The sequence below is a fragment of the Bos grunniens genome, chromosome 3 (assembly GCF_055505025.1).
Source record: "Bos grunniens cultivar Pamir isolate PY7600 chromosome 3, Bosgru_T2T1.0, whole genome shotgun sequence".
NCBI classification, from domain to species: domain Eukaryota; kingdom Metazoa; phylum Chordata; class Mammalia; order Artiodactyla; family Bovidae; genus Bos; species Bos grunniens.
In genome coordinates, this window is record NC_141167.1 from 92,693,118 (window position 1) to 92,712,122 (window position 19,005).

Here is a 19,005-nt window from a genome sequence, read left to right on the forward strand (position 1 = left end):
TAGAAAAGACAATCATAATGTATCTGAAAGGATCCAGCAGAATATCTGGCATTACTTTTCATCTTCTGTATCTCTTTTTGAATTATACAAATAAAAAGCATTTGACTACATGTTTACTGGATGTATGAAAACATCTAGAGAGGAGATAGTCAAACTGCCAAAAATCAAGACTTATGAGAAAAACTGAGTAATTGTTGGTGATAAAGAAGAATAAGACTTTGTGGTGTCATGTTCCTTGATTCAAATCGATGCTTCCTCTTCTCACTCAGCTTCTTACTCTGTAAAATTAGGATAGTCCCTCACCTCCCAGTGTGGTCATATGTTATACACTAGATAAAGTACATAAAGAAACTATTACTTCATTCAATTTAGTAGCTATTATTATTAACAATAATCAGAAGTATTTCTTCTATAAAGACTAAAATGTTTTAATAATTGCTTCTGAAAATATGAAAATTCACATTTTAAATGGTGACAGGATGATTTTAATCATCACAAAGAAGAAAGAGCTTTGAATTGTTGAATGCAGAAGTTTATTTTCACGTAGTTCAATCATAGAATGAGGAATAGATTTTTAATGGAAATTAAGAAATTTCTGTCTTTGGAAGTCTTTGCAAAAATATGAAACATTCTTCTCTGGTATGATTTGGCTGTTGTTTCTCACTTATGAATCTCATATATAAAAATTGCTAACTTCTACACATTCTGTGCCAGACAAGCAAGTTTGTTGTAAAGAAAAGTCTAATAGTTCATCATGAGTGCTGAAAGGTTCTCAGTCAAGACAATCTAAGTTTTATCTAGGCATCTGAAGGACAAAACTACTGAACTTATTGGATGACTGTAGGTTGAATACCACATACCTTCAGTATATATATACTTAATATTTTCATTTCTCCACTGAATGAGTCTACACTGACAAAAGACTACAAATCAAAGGACTACAAAATAAGGATGAAATCTGTCTATGAAAAATCATTCTCATTGGTTTATAACTATTTTTAAATTTATTTACTTATTCATCCAGTAGCTATTACTTGGCCGAGTCAGACATGACTTAGTGAGTGAACATCAACAACCAGAACTAAATAAAAGGGATTTGAGGAAGAACAAGAAATAATCCTAAATTTAGGCTAAAGAAGTTTTATGTTTAAGTGGGAGAGACAGGAAAGTAAACCAAAAATTATAATTCACATCAACCATTAAATTATATAATGATCTGCCTAACATATGCAATAGCTATGAACAGCTGTAACAATTCTTACCTTTAGAGGGAGGTGCATCTTTTCCAGTGTAAGGGTGTAACTTTACCTTTTTCTTCCCTCTCTTAGACTCAAATATATCATCTATTTTTAATACAAACTGAAAAAAAGACCAGAAAAGTACAAGTTAAAACAAACACCAACAAGTTTTGTGGCTTGATAATATTAACTTATTAGTGATTCTCATTCAGAGAAAGATCCATTTTAAAAATAAAGCCTTTACATTTTTCAATTTTGAATCTAAAATTATCTTTAGTAAGATGATATGCTATTCTAATACAAAATCCATTTAATATGGGTAAGATAAGTGGGAAAGGATATTTCCTTTCTAGAGGAATTCAGCACAGGCTCCTAGAGAGATTGCTTGTCATTCCATGTCACAACATGCAGGAAATCTGGCTACCGCACTCTCTGTATTGACCAAGCCTCACCAATGGGCTCAAGTTTTTGCATGCCCAGAGTAAGAAGTGAGACATTTATTCATTTGGAAGGCAGGGTGAGGAGCAGTTATTTTTGCTCCCATGAACTTTTGCAAAAAGAGGATAATCACACTTAGAAAGTTTTAGTCAAAAGAAATACTCTTTTTACTACCAGGAACACTAATATCACAATTTATTTAGAAACATGTCATAAAAGTAGGAGATTCTCAAATAGGCCTAAATACAAAAACCATGTTCCATTTAACATGCATTATTCATTACAATTCTTGCTTTGCTTCTGGGAAGTATATTTAAAAGAGAGCAAGAGAGAGATACAGACTGGACTGGGCTTAAAAAGGAGGAAAGATCAACAGCTACTTTTAAAAGGAGAAACTGATTAGGTTTTCTACGGATATTTTTCTTTTTTCTTAAAATTCCAAGTTATTTCTTAACTATTAATCTTGATTTAACATATTTAGTGCCCAGAATTAACAACTGTTAGGAGCATTATATTACTGTAAGATGATAACCAACAAAGTTGTTTGAGAAAAATGCTCTTTTTTCCTTTGTCCTTGTCTCTCTAGCAATCCTGGCAATCCATAAGCAGTGAGTCAGTCCACTGCAAGAAAAATAACATGTGAGAAACATGTGTTTTAAATACACAGATTATTCCCACATTTTTGGATGAGTTTATTCTTTTAAAGATTTTTCTTTAATGATATTTGTAGCTGTAATTCAAATGAAAAGTCACCCATATTCTTAACCCATTATAAACAAATATGAGGATCCAGACATACAAAGTTATTGTTAGGGGTTATAGGAAAGATGTTTGAGAGTAAACATGTATTTTGGGTACACAAGGACCAAAAATAGTAAAAATATTCATGTACATTTGAGAAGTATACTCAAAAGTACACTGAAATGTTATAAAGGAAAGGGAACTATCTATTCCAGAAATATGAGCTAAAGTAATAAAATTAAAATTTTGATTGTGAGCTAGAAAGAGGAGCCTATAATTACCTTCTAGCTATAGAAAATACTATAGAATATTTTTCCTAAGAATGATGGAAACCATATTGCTATGTACACACTAGAGACAAACAACATAAAACATTAGGAAATTTACTCTAGCAAACAATCCTACACAGATTTCCACAGCAGAGAAAGAAAGGAAGGGTGGGGAAGAAGCATATGGACTAGATCAGTTATTTTCAAACTATGAAACCAGTTTCCCTTCCAGGGAGAGCTCTAGTCATCAAAGAGGAAATAAGCAAAAACTGCTTTCCTCATGGAATGTAGCTCCCAAAGATAGTCCAAAACCAAAATTTGTATTGCAAATGGAATATCCTACAGGGGTTTAATCCAACGAGGCTTACAAACAGAAATGCTAACAGTTTGTTCCTGCCTGACAATCAAGAATTCCCAAAACCATTCTGTCTTCCTTACTTCTCAAAAAAACCTTTGGGAAAATATTAGAACAGGAAAAGTTGAATCATCTCACCTATAATCAGAAAGAGAGCAAGCTTTGAGTGCTCAAGGGATCCACAGTACATAAACACTGAGGGATGAAATCAAAAGCACTGCAAATTTCCTCGGGGCTCATCGAACTCCACAATCCACAATTTCTAAATACTTGCTAATGTTATTCCAAGAACCATATCTTAATATAATCCCTTATGTGTCTGTGTTCTAGCTCCTGTGAACACAGGATCTGTTTTGTTGTGCCAGCATGATTTATCAAAGAGAACTATGCAGAATGCCTGGCAATTCTTTTTTTTTTTTTTTGGAAGTACAGCTGATTTACAATGTTGTGGGCTTCCCTGGTAGCTCAGCTGGTAAAGAATCCGCCTGCAATGCAGGAGACCTGGGTTAAATCCCTGGGTTGGGAAGATCCCCTGAAGAAGGGAACGGATACCCACTCCAGTATTCTGGCTTGGAGAATTCCGTGGACTGTATAGCCCATGGGGTCGCAAAGAGTCAGACAGGACTGAGCGACTTTCACTTTCATAGCTGATTTACAATATTGTGTTGCTGTTGCTAAGTTACTTCAGTCGTGTCCGACTCTGTGCAACCCCATAGACGGCAGCCCATCAGGCTCCCCCGTCCCTGGGATTCTCCAGGCAAGAACACTGGAGTGGGTTGCCATTTCCTTCTCCAGTGCATGAAAGTGAAAAGTGAAAGTGAAGTCGCTCAGTCGACTTCATATTGTGTTAGTTCCTAGTGAATAATAAAGTGATTCAGTTATACATCATATATACATTGTTGTTGTTGCTTAGTCATTAAGCCCTGTTGACTTTTTGTGATCCCATGGACTGTAGCCCATCAGGCTCCTCTGTCCACAGGATTCTCCAGGCAAGAATACTGGAGTGGGTTGCCATTTGCTCCTCCAGGGGATCATCCTGACCCAGGGATCAAACCCACGTCTCCTGCATTGGCAGGTAGATTCTTTATCACTGAGCCACCTGGGAAGCCCTATATATTATGTATATCCTGGCAATTCATTATTTATTTATTTATTTATTTATTTTTTCTGGCAATTCTTTAAACCTCTGATTTTTAAGTAGTCCTCACCATACACAGGAGAATAAACACCTGAAATTTTTTTTTCCCAGAGAGATCAGTTTAATATTTTTTAAAAAACTCTGTGTCTTTAACACTTCACATGTTAAAGAGGGAAGGGCAGGAAATGGATCAGAAGAATTAAAGTAACTGTGGAAAAAGTATTTCCCAAGGAACCAATCAGCAGTTACTAAACCAAGAAACAGCTATCACTTTTGTTTAAAGTTAAAATCAGATACAAAAATTATGGGCTAAATGAATACATACAACTGAGATGGGGTTAAGAGAATAAATACTATTTAAAAGATTTCATTTCTTCATTTCAGCATCAGTTCATTTGCTCAGTCATGTCCGACTCTTTGCGACCCCATGAATTGCAGCACGCGAGGCCTCCCTGTCCATTACCAACTCCCGGAGTTCACTCAAACTCACGTCCATCGAGTCAGTGATGCCATCTAGCCATCTCATCCTCTGTCGTCCCCTTCTCCTCCTGCCCCCAATCCCTCCCAGCATCAGAGTCTTTTCCAATGAGTCAACTCTTCTCATGAGGTGGCCAAAGTACTCGAATTTCAGCTTTAGCATCATTCCTTCCAAAGAACACCCAGGACTGATCTCCTTTAGAATGGACTGGTTGGATCTCCTTGCAATCCAAGATAGTAATTCTGAAAACATTCTGAATTACAGAAGAACAGAGTAACATAAAGAGTTTTTAAATATTATCATGTCTCTTAAAAATATTATGTATTACAAATAACCCAACTTTCTTCATTTTGGTTCAATGGCTCTCATCAAGATGATTTACACACTTACTTCCTTTTCTCCTTTGAGAGAGAAGTCATTTTTTCAGTATAATTGGCAAAAATTTATATTTCTAAGAGTAAAATTTCTTTTTTCCTTCCTCTGAATGGAAATTTTTGGCATATACTTTGTCATTACTGAAAATTTATAAACTCAGGCACAAAGCTGAGTTAACTTTGGCTATTACACAAATGACTGAGAATCACTGAAGCCAGCCTAATAGAAGGCTCTTTTACATGAGATTCTAGTGCTTCCTTCACATGGGCAGCTGATTTTAATGAGAACTAAGGTAACTGGAACGGAGAAGGCAATGGCACTCCAGTACTCTTCTCTGAAGAATCCCAGGGATGGGGGAGCCTGGTGGGCTGCCGTCTATGGGGTCGCACAGAGTCGGACACGACCGAAGTGACTTAGCAGCAGCAGTAGCAAGGTAACTGGAAAAGGTCAGTTTTCATTCCAATCCCAAAGAAAGGCAGTGCCAAAGAATGTTCAAACTACCATACAATTGTATTCATTTCACAAGCTAGCAAGGTTACGCTCAAAATCCTTGAAGGTAGGCTTCAGCAGTACATGACCTGAGAACTTCTAGATATACAAGCTGGGTTTCAAAGAAGCAGAGGAATGAACCAGAAATCAAATAGTCAACATTCATTGGATCATGGAGAAAGCAAGGGAGTTCTAGAAAAATGTATACTTCTGCTTCATTGACTACACGAAAGCCTTTGACTGTGTGGATCACAACAAACTGTGGAAAATTCTTCAAGAGATGGAAATACCAGACCACCTTATCTGTCTCCTGAGAAACCTGTATGCAGGTCAAGAAGCAACAGTTAGAACCTCATATGGAACAACTGGTTCAAAATTGGGAAAGTACAACAAGGCTGTAAACTGTCACCCTGCTTATTTAACTTATATGCAGAGTGCTGTGTGCTGTGCTTGGTTGCTCAGTTGTGTCCGACTCTTTGCGACCCTATGGACTGTAGCCCACCAGGCTCCTCTGTCTATGGGGATTCTCCAGGCAAGAATACTGGAGTGGGTTTCTATGCCCTCCTTCAGGGGATCTTCCCAACCCAGGGATTGAACCCAGGTCTCCTGCATTGCAGATGGATTCTTTTACCATTTGAGCCACCAAGGAAGCCCAAGAATACTGGAGTGGGTAGCCTATCCCTTCTCCAGGGGATTTGCCCAACCCAGGAATCGAACTGGGGTCACTGCATTCCAAGTGGATTCTTTACCAGCTGAGTTGCTAGGGAAGCCTACACGCAGAGTACATCATGTGAAATACTGGGCTGAATGAATAACAAGCTGGAATCAAGTTTGCTGGGAGAAATATCAACAACCCCAGATATGCAGATGATACCACTCTAATGGCAAAAAGTGAAGAGGAACTAAAAAGCCTCATGATGAGGGTGAAAGAACAGAGTGAAAAAGCTGGTTTAAAACTCAACATTTAAAAAATAAGAACATGGCATCCGTTCCATCACTTCATAGCAAATAGAAGAGGGAAAAGTGGAAGCAGTGACAGATTTTATTTTCTTGGGCCTCAAAATCATTGCAGAAGGTGACTGCAGCCACGAAATTCAAAGGCGCTTGCTCCTCAGAGGATAAGCTATGACAAACCTAGACAGTGTATTAAAAAGCAGAAACACCACTTTGCTCACAGAGATCCATATAGTCAAAGCTGTGGCTGTTTCAGTAGTCATGTATGGATGTGAGTGTTGGACCATAAAGAAGCTGAGCGACAAAGAATTGATGCTTTCAAACTGTGGTGCTGGAGAAGACTCTTCAGAGTCCCTTGGACAGCAAGGAGATCCAACCAGTCAATCCTAAAGGAAATCAGTCCTGAATATTCTTTGGAAGGACTGATGCTGAAGCTGAAGCTCCACACATTGGCCACCTGATGTGAAGAGCTGCCTCACTGGAAAAGACCCCAAAGCTGGGAAGGATTGAAAGCAAAAGGAGCAGGGGGCACAGGGGATGAGATGGTTAGATGGCATCACTGACTCAATGGACATGAATCTGAGCAAACTCCAGGAGACAGTGGAGGACAGAGGAGCCCAGCATGCTATAGTCCATGGGGTCACAGAGTCAGAGATGACTGAGCGACTAAACAACAACAAAGATAACCAAAATGAAGCCCTCTAAGGGCTTCCCTGGGGGCTCATATGGTAAAGAGTCTGCCTGAAATGCAGGAAAGGAGAGTTCGATCCCTGGGTTGATCAGATCCCTTGGAGAAGGGAATGGCAACCCACTCCAGTCTTCTTGCCTGGAGAATTCCACTGACAGTGGAGCCTGGCGGCTACAGTCCATGGGGTTACAAAGAGTAGGACATGACTGAATAACGTTCACTCACTCACTCACCTAAAATCAATTTCACAAATTCACACACATACACACAAAAACCTTGGCAAAAGCCATTCATGCATTTTTCTTGCATGAGTAAAACTTAAAACTTAACGCTGCTTTCCAAATCTTAGAAGAATTAGAATTCCAGTAGGTCAGGTTTTATCCTGCTATTCATTTCAGTCTAAAGTTTATTTATTCTCATTTGTGGAAATGCTGAAATAAGAGTCAAAGAATGAAAATACTGGAGTTCTTACCCTTGGAAGATTTTTCCTTTTCCTGTTTGCAACTTCTCCAGCTCGGAAAAGCTTCCATTCTGTTAACGTGACTGGCAATGTAGTATCCTTTGTGAGCTTTGACCTTATATAAGCTTGTGAGTTCTTCAGTTCCATAGTCTTCCGGTGAAGGAAATGAGGTTTGGGAGGAAGCTAAAAAAGAAGAGGTATTGGTAAGGGTAAGATCATCTAGGTAATGCCTATGTTCTCAAAGTCAAAGCTATTCTCTCCCAAATATTTATCTTTCCTTTAAAATCATCTCAAATGAGGATTCTGCCTACAATGTAGGAGACCCGGGTTCAGTTCCTGGGTGGGGAAGATCCCTGGGGAAGGAAATGGCAACACACTCCAGTATTCTTGCCTGGAGAATCCCATGGACAGAGGAGCCTGGCAGGCTACAGTCCATGGGGTCACAAGAGTCGAACACGACTTAGTGACTAAACCACAACTACCACCACCTCCAAGTGAGGATACCATACTTTCTTTTTCACTGTAAAGAGATTTCTCAGGATTCTAATCCAAAGTTCTTCTACAACAATGTAATTGAATTTACAGAGAACAACAGCTCAGAGTCCTCATTAGCTCAAGGCAGTCTTTGCTTTTGGGGGTGGTGAGTGCTTTCAGGGACCAGACAGGTAATTTAGGCCATAGGTGATGCAAACCTACTACGGAGCTGTGGTAACTAGAGTGAACTGAAAGGTTTATGGCTTGTCCAGAGGTGTTTACATTCAAGTTTTCTGAAGTGCTAAAAAGCAAACAAAACCCCTCCCCAAAACCAAATTTAGTTTTGTGCTGCCCCCTCAAAACAAAGAACAACAAACCCATATTTCAGTGCCTCTCAGTTTTGGCCCTAATTAAACCACTTTAACCGTTTTTTGTAGGGATCATAAATAAGATTCTAATTTTTTTAATATTAATTCTCTGGTTATACCTTGGGTGTTCTGAAAGCACTTTTAGGGGGTGGGAGCTTCCATGCTGAAGGGGATCTCCACAGGGGCAAAGGCTGCACTGGAATGTCTTCATATGGATTTTCTTTGGTAGGATCTTGAAAAAAAAAAAAAAGGAAAATGAAGAAGTTTAGAGGAACATAATTACATGAGGACAAAGTGACTACATGTAAAAGGAAAAGAAAAAACTGACTGGTTCAGCTCTCTACTCTACACTGCTTTAGGGATATAGGTCTTAAAATCAGTGGTACTTTACACTTACAAACCACTCAGGCATCTAACCAACAAAAGTCTACTTCTGAACTGAAGAGTCCACTAAACTAGATGTTAGAGAATAAAGGAATTTATATAACAAAGGTTTCAGTATTAAAAAGGAAAATCTAGAGCAAGACATGCTTGATTGTAAAACAAAATATCACATTCTATTTAAGGGCTGCCCCAACTACATACTCATTAAATTGAATTGCAGAGTTTGTGAACACCTACATATGATATCCTCATAGATATTGTCCTCAGACTGTGTGTAATAAAGTGCTGAGCCAGAATTTCTTCCAAGTTCTTCATGAATCTTCTGTGAGTTCCGATTTCGAAAGTGCTGAATGTCCTCAAACTCAAAGGATTTCCTTAAGAAAGGAGATATAATTTAAGGTTGTATCTTTTAAAACTATGGCATGACAGAAATTAATAAGTAAAGGACTTGTGTGAATAATTACAAAGATGTTTTTATCATATACCTAAAAGTAATAAATTAGGCTGGAGCCTTATATGAACCATGAGAAAACTGAAGGGCTTCCCAGGTGGTGCCACTGGTAAAGAACCCATCTGCTGATGCAGGAGACAAGAGACCTGGGTTCAATCCCTGGGTCTGGAATATCCCTTGGAGGAAGGCATGGCAACCCACTCCAGTATTCTTGCTTCAAGAATCCCATGGACAGAGGAGCCTGGCTGGCTACAGTCCATGGGGTTGCAAAGAGTCAGACATGACTGAAGCAACAACTTACCACGCACACAGCCAATTACATTCATGTTCTTCTTTGGGTACTTTATTAAATTTACTCTCGAATAAAAAGTGAGCCTAGAGCCAGCATGCCCTAAATGAAATAGAAGAACGCACTAGCTTCCCTATATATTTTTAAACATAGAAAATGGAAGTTTTTCAGAAATAGACTCACAGACTTAGAATGAACTTATGGTTGCCAGGGAGAGGATGAGGGGAATGGATAGTCAGGGAGTTTGGGGTCAACATGTATACACTGCTATAATTAAAATGGATAACCAACAAGGACCTCACAGAAAACTCTGCTCAATGTAATGAGCAGCCTGGCTGGGAGGGGAGTTTGGGGGAGAAGGGATACATGTATATGTATTATTTAGTCCCTTTGCTGTCCACCTGAAACTAACATAACATTGTTAATCGGCTACACTCCAATACAAAATAAAAAGTTTTAAAAAAATAATGTGGCTAACATGTAGATCCACTCTCTTCCAGGTACATATATTTTATGAATATTACTTGATATGATCATTAAACTATCTCAGCACATGTAATCACATTTTTTTCCTTGTGATGAGAACTCTTAACATCTCTTACAACTTTCAAATATACACTATTGTGTTATTAACTAGCTTTATTGTGGTGATTATTTCACAATACATAAACATATCAAATTGCTATGTTGTACACCTGAAACTCATATAATGTTACATGTCAATTATATTTCAATAAAAATTTTTAATTAAAAAATAAAAGTTTTTCTATGATTGTGTCAGTAGATATTACCTGTACTCCTGATACTCTTGTAGGTATTTTCCCCTTGGGTCAATCAACATCTATATATCAAATCAGAGGTGTAACCCATGCATGGAAATGGAAATTGGTTTGAAAAGGAAAAAGCTCAATGGTTCTATAAGGAGAATACTGAAAATCATTACCTTTCAAATAAAAACATACCTTTTAGATCTCCCTCTGATTTTTCCACCATATTTCTTTGGTTCAGGTTCCTGAGAAGAGGCCAAAGAAGATTCTGCACAAGAATTATTTTCACAGTATTTTCTGTCACAGTTTCTTTCTTTATATGGCATAGGGCCAGATTCAGATAAATATCTGAATGTCCTACGAGGTTTTGGCAAAGGATTTATAGAAGGTCCACATTCTTGTCCCTCAGGCTCAGAGTAAATGTTTTCTAAGCTCTTCGTTACTCCATATGAACTATCCAGAACTCTGAAATTCAGTTCTTTTTCTGAAGAGCCACAATGCTCCAAAGCCAAATTTAAGACTTTATCTGGGGAAAGTGCTTCTATTTTCTTCCACAATATCTGTGAGGTATAGAAATTTCCCGGAGGTAATGAAGTCTCTGGATCTAAAACTTCTTTCCAGTTTTCAATTTGTTTGACCCGAGAACATACCCAGTTGGGTTCTGATTCATTTTTAAATAAGTGTGTATCATCATATTCACGTTTTTCACTTTTATCCTCACTTTGATTGTGGCTTTTGGCGTCTTCATTAATACCTTGATCAACATTTTGAGTGTTGGTTACATCCAGCTTTTTGCTCTTTCCCTCAGCAATAGGCGTTTTCTTAAGAAGACTCTCTTGATTACAGTTATTATATCTCACTCCAAAGTCCTTTGCATGCCACTTATCTGGGTTAGATATACCATTAGTTCTTCCTTCCCACTGGGAAATTTTTTGCTTGATGTTTTTGCAGTGGCTTCTTGACAGTGTATGAACAGCAGAACGAGAAAAGCCAACATCCATGTTCCCAGTTGGGTGCATGACAAACAATGAATTTTACTAAGGTTCCATCAGAAGTCACTGCGAAAAACTATATTCATTATCTCACGAGTTAGAATCCGAAAAATTCCAGTATTTTCCTTTCATCTTTAACTTGAAAATCTTTTTTTAAAAAGAAAAATTCTTATCATCGATCCTTGTTGAAAATGGCTACAACTCTATCTTGAATAATCCTATTAAAATGAGATGAATATGTTAACACAGTTTTATAATTTCCTAATTTAAATTCCACTAAAACACTGCCCACCTATCCCTAAATAACTCACTTAATTTCATATGTAAAGATGTACCTGTCATCCATTAAGTAATTCAACTTCATTAAGGCATTCCTAAGATAGTGGCATAATATTATAGAGAAAATATTATTTATGGCATTTCTCAAACTATCTGCTTTCATGTTCTGCATAGTTCCTAATATTAAGTAGAATGAGGTTTTATAAGAGATTATAATAGTACTATACAACATTATTTTGTAATAAATCAATTCTTTTTTTAAAAGAAACTTTAATATTTATTTATTGATATTTGGCTGCATATTGGATCGTGAGGGCTTAGCTGCCCTGTGGTATGTGGGACCTTAGTTCCCTGACCAGGGATTGAACTCACATCCCCTGTATTGCAAGGGATTGAATTTTTAACCACAAGACCACCAGGAAAGTCCCCATAAATCAACTATTTATGAAACTTTCACTTAACGAAACAGGAGCAACAGACTACTATCAGAAATACATCTCAAATACCAAAAGTTTATGTATAATCTCAGAGGAAGAGTCAATTAGTTTGGAAACACACCAACAGCTAATTTCCTTTTCTAGTCCTATGTTGAGAGATAATATTAGCTCATCATATACCCTTATTTCAACTTTGCTATTAGCAGCCCAGAATTTCATATTGTTTTGTTTTTTAGTTACTAAGTCGTGTCCAATTCTGCCACCCCATAGACTGTAGTCTGCCAGGCTCCTCTGTCCATAGGATTTCCCAGGCAAGAAGACTGGAGTGGATTGCCATTTCCTTCTCCAGGGGATCTTTCTGACCCAGGATTCAAACCCACATCTCCTGCATTGGCAGGCAGTTTCTTTACCACCAGGAAAGAATTCCATATATGCAGAGCTAAAGACAATCCAAGGTGCCGTCAACTACAGTTACTTTGAAATGTAATTACTTATTTCATCACTAACTGAACTTTCCACATCTCTGCCACCACATCCTTGACCCGTATCAGCAAAAATACTTACAGCCACTGTCACATCTCTTCCTTTCATGCAGAGGCTTCACTCATTTAGGCCCATTAACTGTTTCCTCAAATGCAAAGTTTGGCAGAGAACTTTTCCTAGTAACTGAGTAAAGGATCTGGTCTCAAGTTCTACTGTATACTGGTTAAAAATAGCAACTGATTCAATACTTCCTGAGGCAGGGGTCATCCTTCCTTGAGCTCTGTCTGTGTGGCCTTGATTAACAGGCAGGAAGAAGTCTTGGCCCAGCTCTGTCAATGTCCCTGACCAAACTGATACATACACGACACACACATACACAATTTATTGTAGGCAGAGCAACTGCTAATCAGGACTTCTATCAATTTAAAATATTTCTTCAAGTTTGTAGAAAAACCAGCTCTGCTAGCAAGTAAACTTTGATGAGGGTCTGATACAAAGAAAAAGATTTTTAAAAATCTTAAGAAATTAAACTCACATGAGTGAAAAAACAAAACAAAACATAGTACCTAAATATAAAAGCTGTTGTGCAGAATTCTTGACAAAAGATGAAAGCATAGACTCTGAACCTCAAATCAGCTTCTACTGCTCATTATTAAAACTCTGAAACTCCTTTTCTACTTTCTGATGTTTACAGAGGATTCCTAAGGCTTTTTAAAGGTGTCCTTGAGACTCAGGTTTTCTTCACTACAGACAAAATAGGAATTTTTTTTCTCTTTACTGTGAGACTAGTTGAGGTTTTTGATACTTCTTGTTAACTTTTTCATTACTCTTCCCTTGTTAATGTGTTTTAAGTATGAATGGGTCAAATTGTGAAGAAAAAGATGAAAACTGGTTGGGCTAAAAAAAAAAAGTTTAACTCGAAAAGTACTGGCAACAAATGGAATTTGTTGTCTATAGAATTCATATACAAATATAAATGATGAGTGTTCATGGTGTTTCAGGGGCAACAGAGCGGCATAGCACCATGAAACTCCTAATATATTAATTGGTAGGCAGTATGCAGAGAAGTACTACTTTCCCCTAAAAAAAGGAGCTTTTTAAAATTGACAAACTATTTCAAAGCCAAAAATTTTTAATGCATTCTAACTAGATTGATGCCTTCATTGATATTACAGAGAATCTATCTTTATACATCAATGCAAAGCTCTAATTTTTGCCAAATTAAACTTTTTGGAATATGACTTGCCTAACCTTATATATAAGCTGTGATTTTGTCCTATTCAAAAAATAAGAATCACCAAACCAAGAGTTACCTGTTTTTTCCTTATAGCCTTCTCACATTTGAGGGTCCTTTTTAGCCTAATTAAATTGAGTTGCTTTGCTACCCACCTCTTCCTCCCCCATGGCTCTCCTAGCCTGCAAGACATATCCCTTCCCCCACTCCTCTAGTTTCTTGCCTTGACCTCCACTATCATTAGACATTCTAACCCCTAAGTGCTGGTCCAGCTTTCCAGCCCTAGCTCTCTCCAAACTTCATCTTTAGAAAACTTCCTAAGCCAACTTATTCACATATTCGTCCACAGAGATTGCTCTCTCAAGCTTGCCTCAACAGTTCTAACAGAATCACAGCTTAAGAAAATGTAACAGCTCCAACAATTTTTAAAATTTTGCTTCTTAATACTACAAAATGAGTCAAAGGCTTCTCCAACTATTAAAGACCATTAAGTCAGGGAGGAATCGCACAAAGAGAAACCAGAGCTCACGAGAAGCACGATGGACAACCTCAGCAGAAGAAAACAGCAACTTACTCCCTCAGGGGAGCAAAAGTGTAAATGTGACAAACTAAGCATGATTTTAAAATATAATAAAACAGAATACTTGGGAGTAAATACTAGGAGAAAAAAAGGTACTAATCAATTTTTTTCCCCTATTCTTTTTCCCAAAGAGGTGATTCTTAATCATGTCCCTTTGTTTTTATTATCTATTGATTCTGTGAGTATTACTTTGATCCAAGAAATACTCAACTATAGTTTGTCAGCTTACGATGTAATTCATAATATAAACTATCATATATAGGATTTGGTGTTCTTAGCCCTTTAAGAGAAACCAACCAAAATCAATTCAGGTAAGTGAAATTCTCTGTAAGAAAGAGAATATTAATGTTCTATTTTACTAAATTCATATCTACATAAGAAAGTTTCTCACTCCATACCCTTTAAACTATTTTATTGATTAAATAAAATCTGGCAAAATAGGAAGCATTTGGAACATTCTAAGTGTTAGTTGCTCAGTTGTGTCCGACTCTTTGCATCCCCATGAACTGTAGCCCATCAGGCTCCTCTGTCCATGGAATTCTCCAGGCAAGAGTACTGGACTTGGGTAGCTTATTCCCTTCTCCAGGGGATCTTCCTGACCAAGGGACGGAACTCGGGTCTCCTGCATTGCAAGCAGTTTCTTTACATTCTCAAAGTTGATTTTAAAACTGATAAAAGGGTATACTTTTATTTTTGGCTACACTAGGTGGTATCCAGGATATCAGTTCCCCAATCAGGGATCAAAGCAGTGCTCCCTGCCCTGGGAGTGTGGAATCTTGACTACTGGACTGGCAGGGAAGTCCCCAAGAGTATACTTTTAAATGGTTAATTTTTTGTTATGTGAATTTTGCCTCAATCAGAAAGGTTGATGAAAGGGACCAAGAAGACCCCCACTTTTGGTATGACATAATAAGTGGACTAGACTTGCCTTCTCAACATAGATAACAATAAAACTGGTTAATAAATAAATGCTTTCAGATATTGGATAACAGCAAAGAACTCTGGTGCTTGAAAAAGAAAAATGAAGTGGACACCAAGATGGTCCAGTTTTCACCTTCGAGGTTCTTTTCAAAAAACAGCATAGAACATGGTAACCATGCTGAATTAAGGAAAAAGAGACCAGCGCGTGGAGGGGCCGAGGCAAATGGAACCTTCAGGGTACAGTATCAGAGAGGAGGGAGCAGCACAGAGGAAAAGCTCCAGAAATCTAGAGGATCTACCTGAGTCGTGGGCTGAATATGTACAGGGTAATGTGCAGGGTAACACTGCACAAGGCTGGGCAACAAATTACTGGGAAAGAATAGCTAATGGCACCCAGTAAGACTAGTACCCAGAGTTAACGAAGGTCTGGGCAATGTTCAGCTTCCAATGATCTACACAAGGGAGGCCTTGTCAAACAGCCAGTAATTCAGTAGAGACAGTAGGAGGTCCTAGCTTCCTATAGTGCAGTTGGACTACACTAGCCCTAGAGTGAAGGATGCTTTGCAGCCACCACAGAAAATCTTTAAAAAAGCCTTAAAAGGATCAAGTTGATTCAGAAGTAATTAAATATCCACATAAGTCAATAATTTTTACATGACATCAAAATCTAGATGTGCTACAATATAACATTTACAATATCCAGCATCCAATCAAAATTACTAAACATGTAAAGAAGCCCCAAAATGAGACTCATAATCAGGAGAAAAATCAGTTACTAGAAACAGAACCAAAAGTGACAGACATGATAGAGTTGGCAGTTCAGTTCAGTCGCTCAGTCGTGTCCGACTCTTTGCGACCCCATGAATAGCAGCATGCCAGGCCTCCCTGTCCATCACCAACTCCCAGAGTTCACTCAAACTCATGTCCATCGAGTCGGTGATGCCATCCAGCCATCTCATCCTCTGTCGTCCCCTTCTCCTCCTTCCCCCAATCCCTCCCAGCATCAGAGTCTTTTCCAATGAGTCAACTCTTTGCATGAGGTGGCCAAAGTACTTGAGTTTCAGCTTTAGCATCAGTCCTTCCAAAGAACACCCAGGACTGTTCTCCTTTAGAATGGACTGGTTGGATCTCCTTGCAGTCCAAAGGAAATCACTGCAGATGGTGATTGCAGCCATGAAATTAAAAGACACTTACTCCTTGGAAGGAAAGTTATGACCAACCTAGATAGCATATTGAAAAGCAGAGACATTACTTTGCCAACAAAGGTCCATCTAGTCAAGGCTATGGTTTTTCCTGTGGTCATATATGGATGTGAGAGTTGGACTGTGAAGAAAGCTGAGTGCCGAAGAATTGATGCTTTTGAACTGTGGTGTTGGAGAAGACTCTTGAGAGTTGGCAGAGAAAGGCTTTAAGTCAAATATTTTAAATATATTCATAAACTTAAAGAAAAATATGAACATAATGAGTAGGGAAATGGAAGATATAAAAAAGAACACAAAGAGAATTTCTGGAGCTTAAAAACACTTGACCTGAAATGAAAAGTTTGCTGGGTTATTTGAACAGCAGATTTTATACACTGTAGAGGAAATGACCAGTGAAGTTGAGTAAGTAGTAACAGAAACTCAAAAACTAAAACAAAAACTGAAGCACAGAGAGCAGAAAAGGTTAAAAAAAAGTCTTACTAGAAATGAGGGGGTGGGAGTCAGGGGACAAATATTTCAAGAAATAACAGCTGAAATTTTTCTAACTTTGATGAACACTCTTATCCCATAGAGCCAAGAGGCTCAACAAGTGCCAACAGGATAAATATAAGGAACGCCCTACTAAAGCAAACCATAATCAAGCTGCTGAAAACTGATGATAGAAAATTCTTAAGAGCCAAAGGAAAGGATATATCTTACATACAGGAACAACAGGGTAAATCAGAAAACAATGGAGGGATTTCCCTGGTAAGCCCAGTGGCTAAGACTTTGATCTCCCAATGCAGTGGGGCTTGGTTGGATCCATGGTCAAGGAACTAGATCCCACATGCTATGCCTAAGAATTCACATGCCTCATCTAAAGACCCTGCCTGCCACAAGGAAGATGGAAGATCCTGCATGCCACAACTAAGACCTGGTGCAGCCAAACAGATAAATTAAAAAAAATTTTTTTTTAAGAAAACAATGGAAAATATTTAGGGACTTCCATAGAAGCCCAGTGGCCAGGACTGGACGATTTCCCTGCCGCAGCCTGGGTTCAGTTCCTGGTCCTGTCCTGACCTGTGCATTCAGCTGCTCAGTCGTGTCTGACTCTTTGCGACCCCAAGGACTGCAACATGCCAGCTCCTCTGTCCATGGAATTTTCTAGGCAAGAATACTGGAATGTGTTGCCAATTCCTACTCCAGAGGATCTTTCTGACCCAGAGTCTCTTGTAAAATCTCTGGTCAGGAAACTAATATCCTATAAAGCACATGGCTCACCTCTCCCCGACTCCGCCCCTCACCAAACACACACACACACACACACAAATTTTAAATGCTAAGGGGAAAAAAACTGCGAATCTAGAATTCTAGACAAATCCTTCAAGACTTGTGAATTTGTCACTGTTGATCTGCACTCAGGGCCAGTGACGTGATTTGTGGGCCCCAGGACAAGTTGAAAATGTGAGGCGCCTTATTCAAAGTGCTTTAAAGGTATATACGAAGCTTCTTCCTTTTTCCTAGAAGTCTCCCTTTCAATTTGTCTCAGTTTTAAATTGATTACTTAATGTTTTCTGTAAAAAAAATTTTTTAATCTAAATCATTTGCAAGCTTTTACCATTCATCTATATATTTAGGAGCACCATTTTAAATGCAAACATCTGAGCATGTAACTTGAATGCAGAATCAATGAACGTAAACAATTCCTATTTTGTGGCCTGTCCTGATGGGTTACTCCAGCTGGCCACAAGAGACAAATGTAGCCAGATTCAGGAAGGTTGGAAGAAGGATGAGAGGGTCCCCTCAGACATGGAATCTAGCCAAGAGAATGCTCTCAAGCCTAGGGATACTTGGGAGACGAGTGCAGATCCTCACAAGAACCTGGGAGCCCAGTCCTGTGATGTGGGGCATGCACATGCTAACCTGGGCCTAATGGCTGCTGGAATCCCCTGCCTGCTACCCACTAAACCAAGAGGCCACGCTCTAGCTGAGGCAAGGTCTGGGCAAGTACAGTCAGGTATCTCCCCATTTCACAGGCCTGTCTCTTTAACTCATGACAGACAGGTAACCCTGAGAGTCTTTAAACCTCTGCCAGAACACATTTGATTTCTGGATGGAGGTGGGCAATAGACTTGTCCTTGCAAGACCAACACCTTTGCTTGGTGGCTTGCCAGATATACCATGGTGCTGTCAGTATGGGATGGGACAGCCATGTATACAACCAATTTCAACCCTCAAACACCCAAGCGTCTGCTGAGAGTAGAGAGTGGCAGTAGTCAGAGGGTACAGGTGAGAAAGGGGCAATAGGGCAGGGCCAGATATGCCAGGGAGTCAGAGAGAAGACAGCTGAGAATCCATACTAAGGAGATGGCAGGAAGTCAGATTGTTTATGAATTGTGACTCCAAGCCCCTAGTACACACTACATTGTCCAATCAGACTTCACTTACAAAACTCAAATTCAAAGATAACATTTATCAGAATTTCTAGATGGCTACTGCACAGCATAAAATCCCACAGGGCTCTTCTAAGTGTGGGAACCTA

At 38.7% G+C, this 19,005-nt stretch overlaps 1 protein-coding gene across 7 annotated transcripts in view; it reads right to left on the bottom strand.

The window, feature by feature from the left end:
- The window catches only part of DENND2C (DENN domain containing 2C), a 93,337-nt gene that overhangs the window by 29,930 nt on the left and 44,402 nt on the right, over positions 1 to 19,005 (bottom strand). For all 7 annotated transcript variants that reach the window (XR_015160756.1, XM_086391988.1, XM_086391985.1 and 4 more), the window contains 5 exons: positions 10,552 to 11,566; positions 9,087 to 9,223; positions 8,585 to 8,697; positions 7,636 to 7,806; positions 1,263 to 1,359 (listed from right to left, as the gene is read on the bottom strand). Coding sequence is in view for 6 of the 7 variants with exons in the window: in XM_086391988.1 (XP_086248114.1) it covers positions 1,263 to 1,359; positions 7,636 to 7,806; positions 8,585 to 8,697; positions 9,087 to 9,223; positions 10,552 to 11,375 (1,342 nt within the window). In the remaining variant the exon portion in view is untranslated. The remainder of the gene's footprint in view (positions 1 to 1,262; positions 1,360 to 7,635; positions 7,807 to 8,584; positions 8,698 to 9,086; positions 9,224 to 10,551; positions 11,567 to 19,005) is intronic.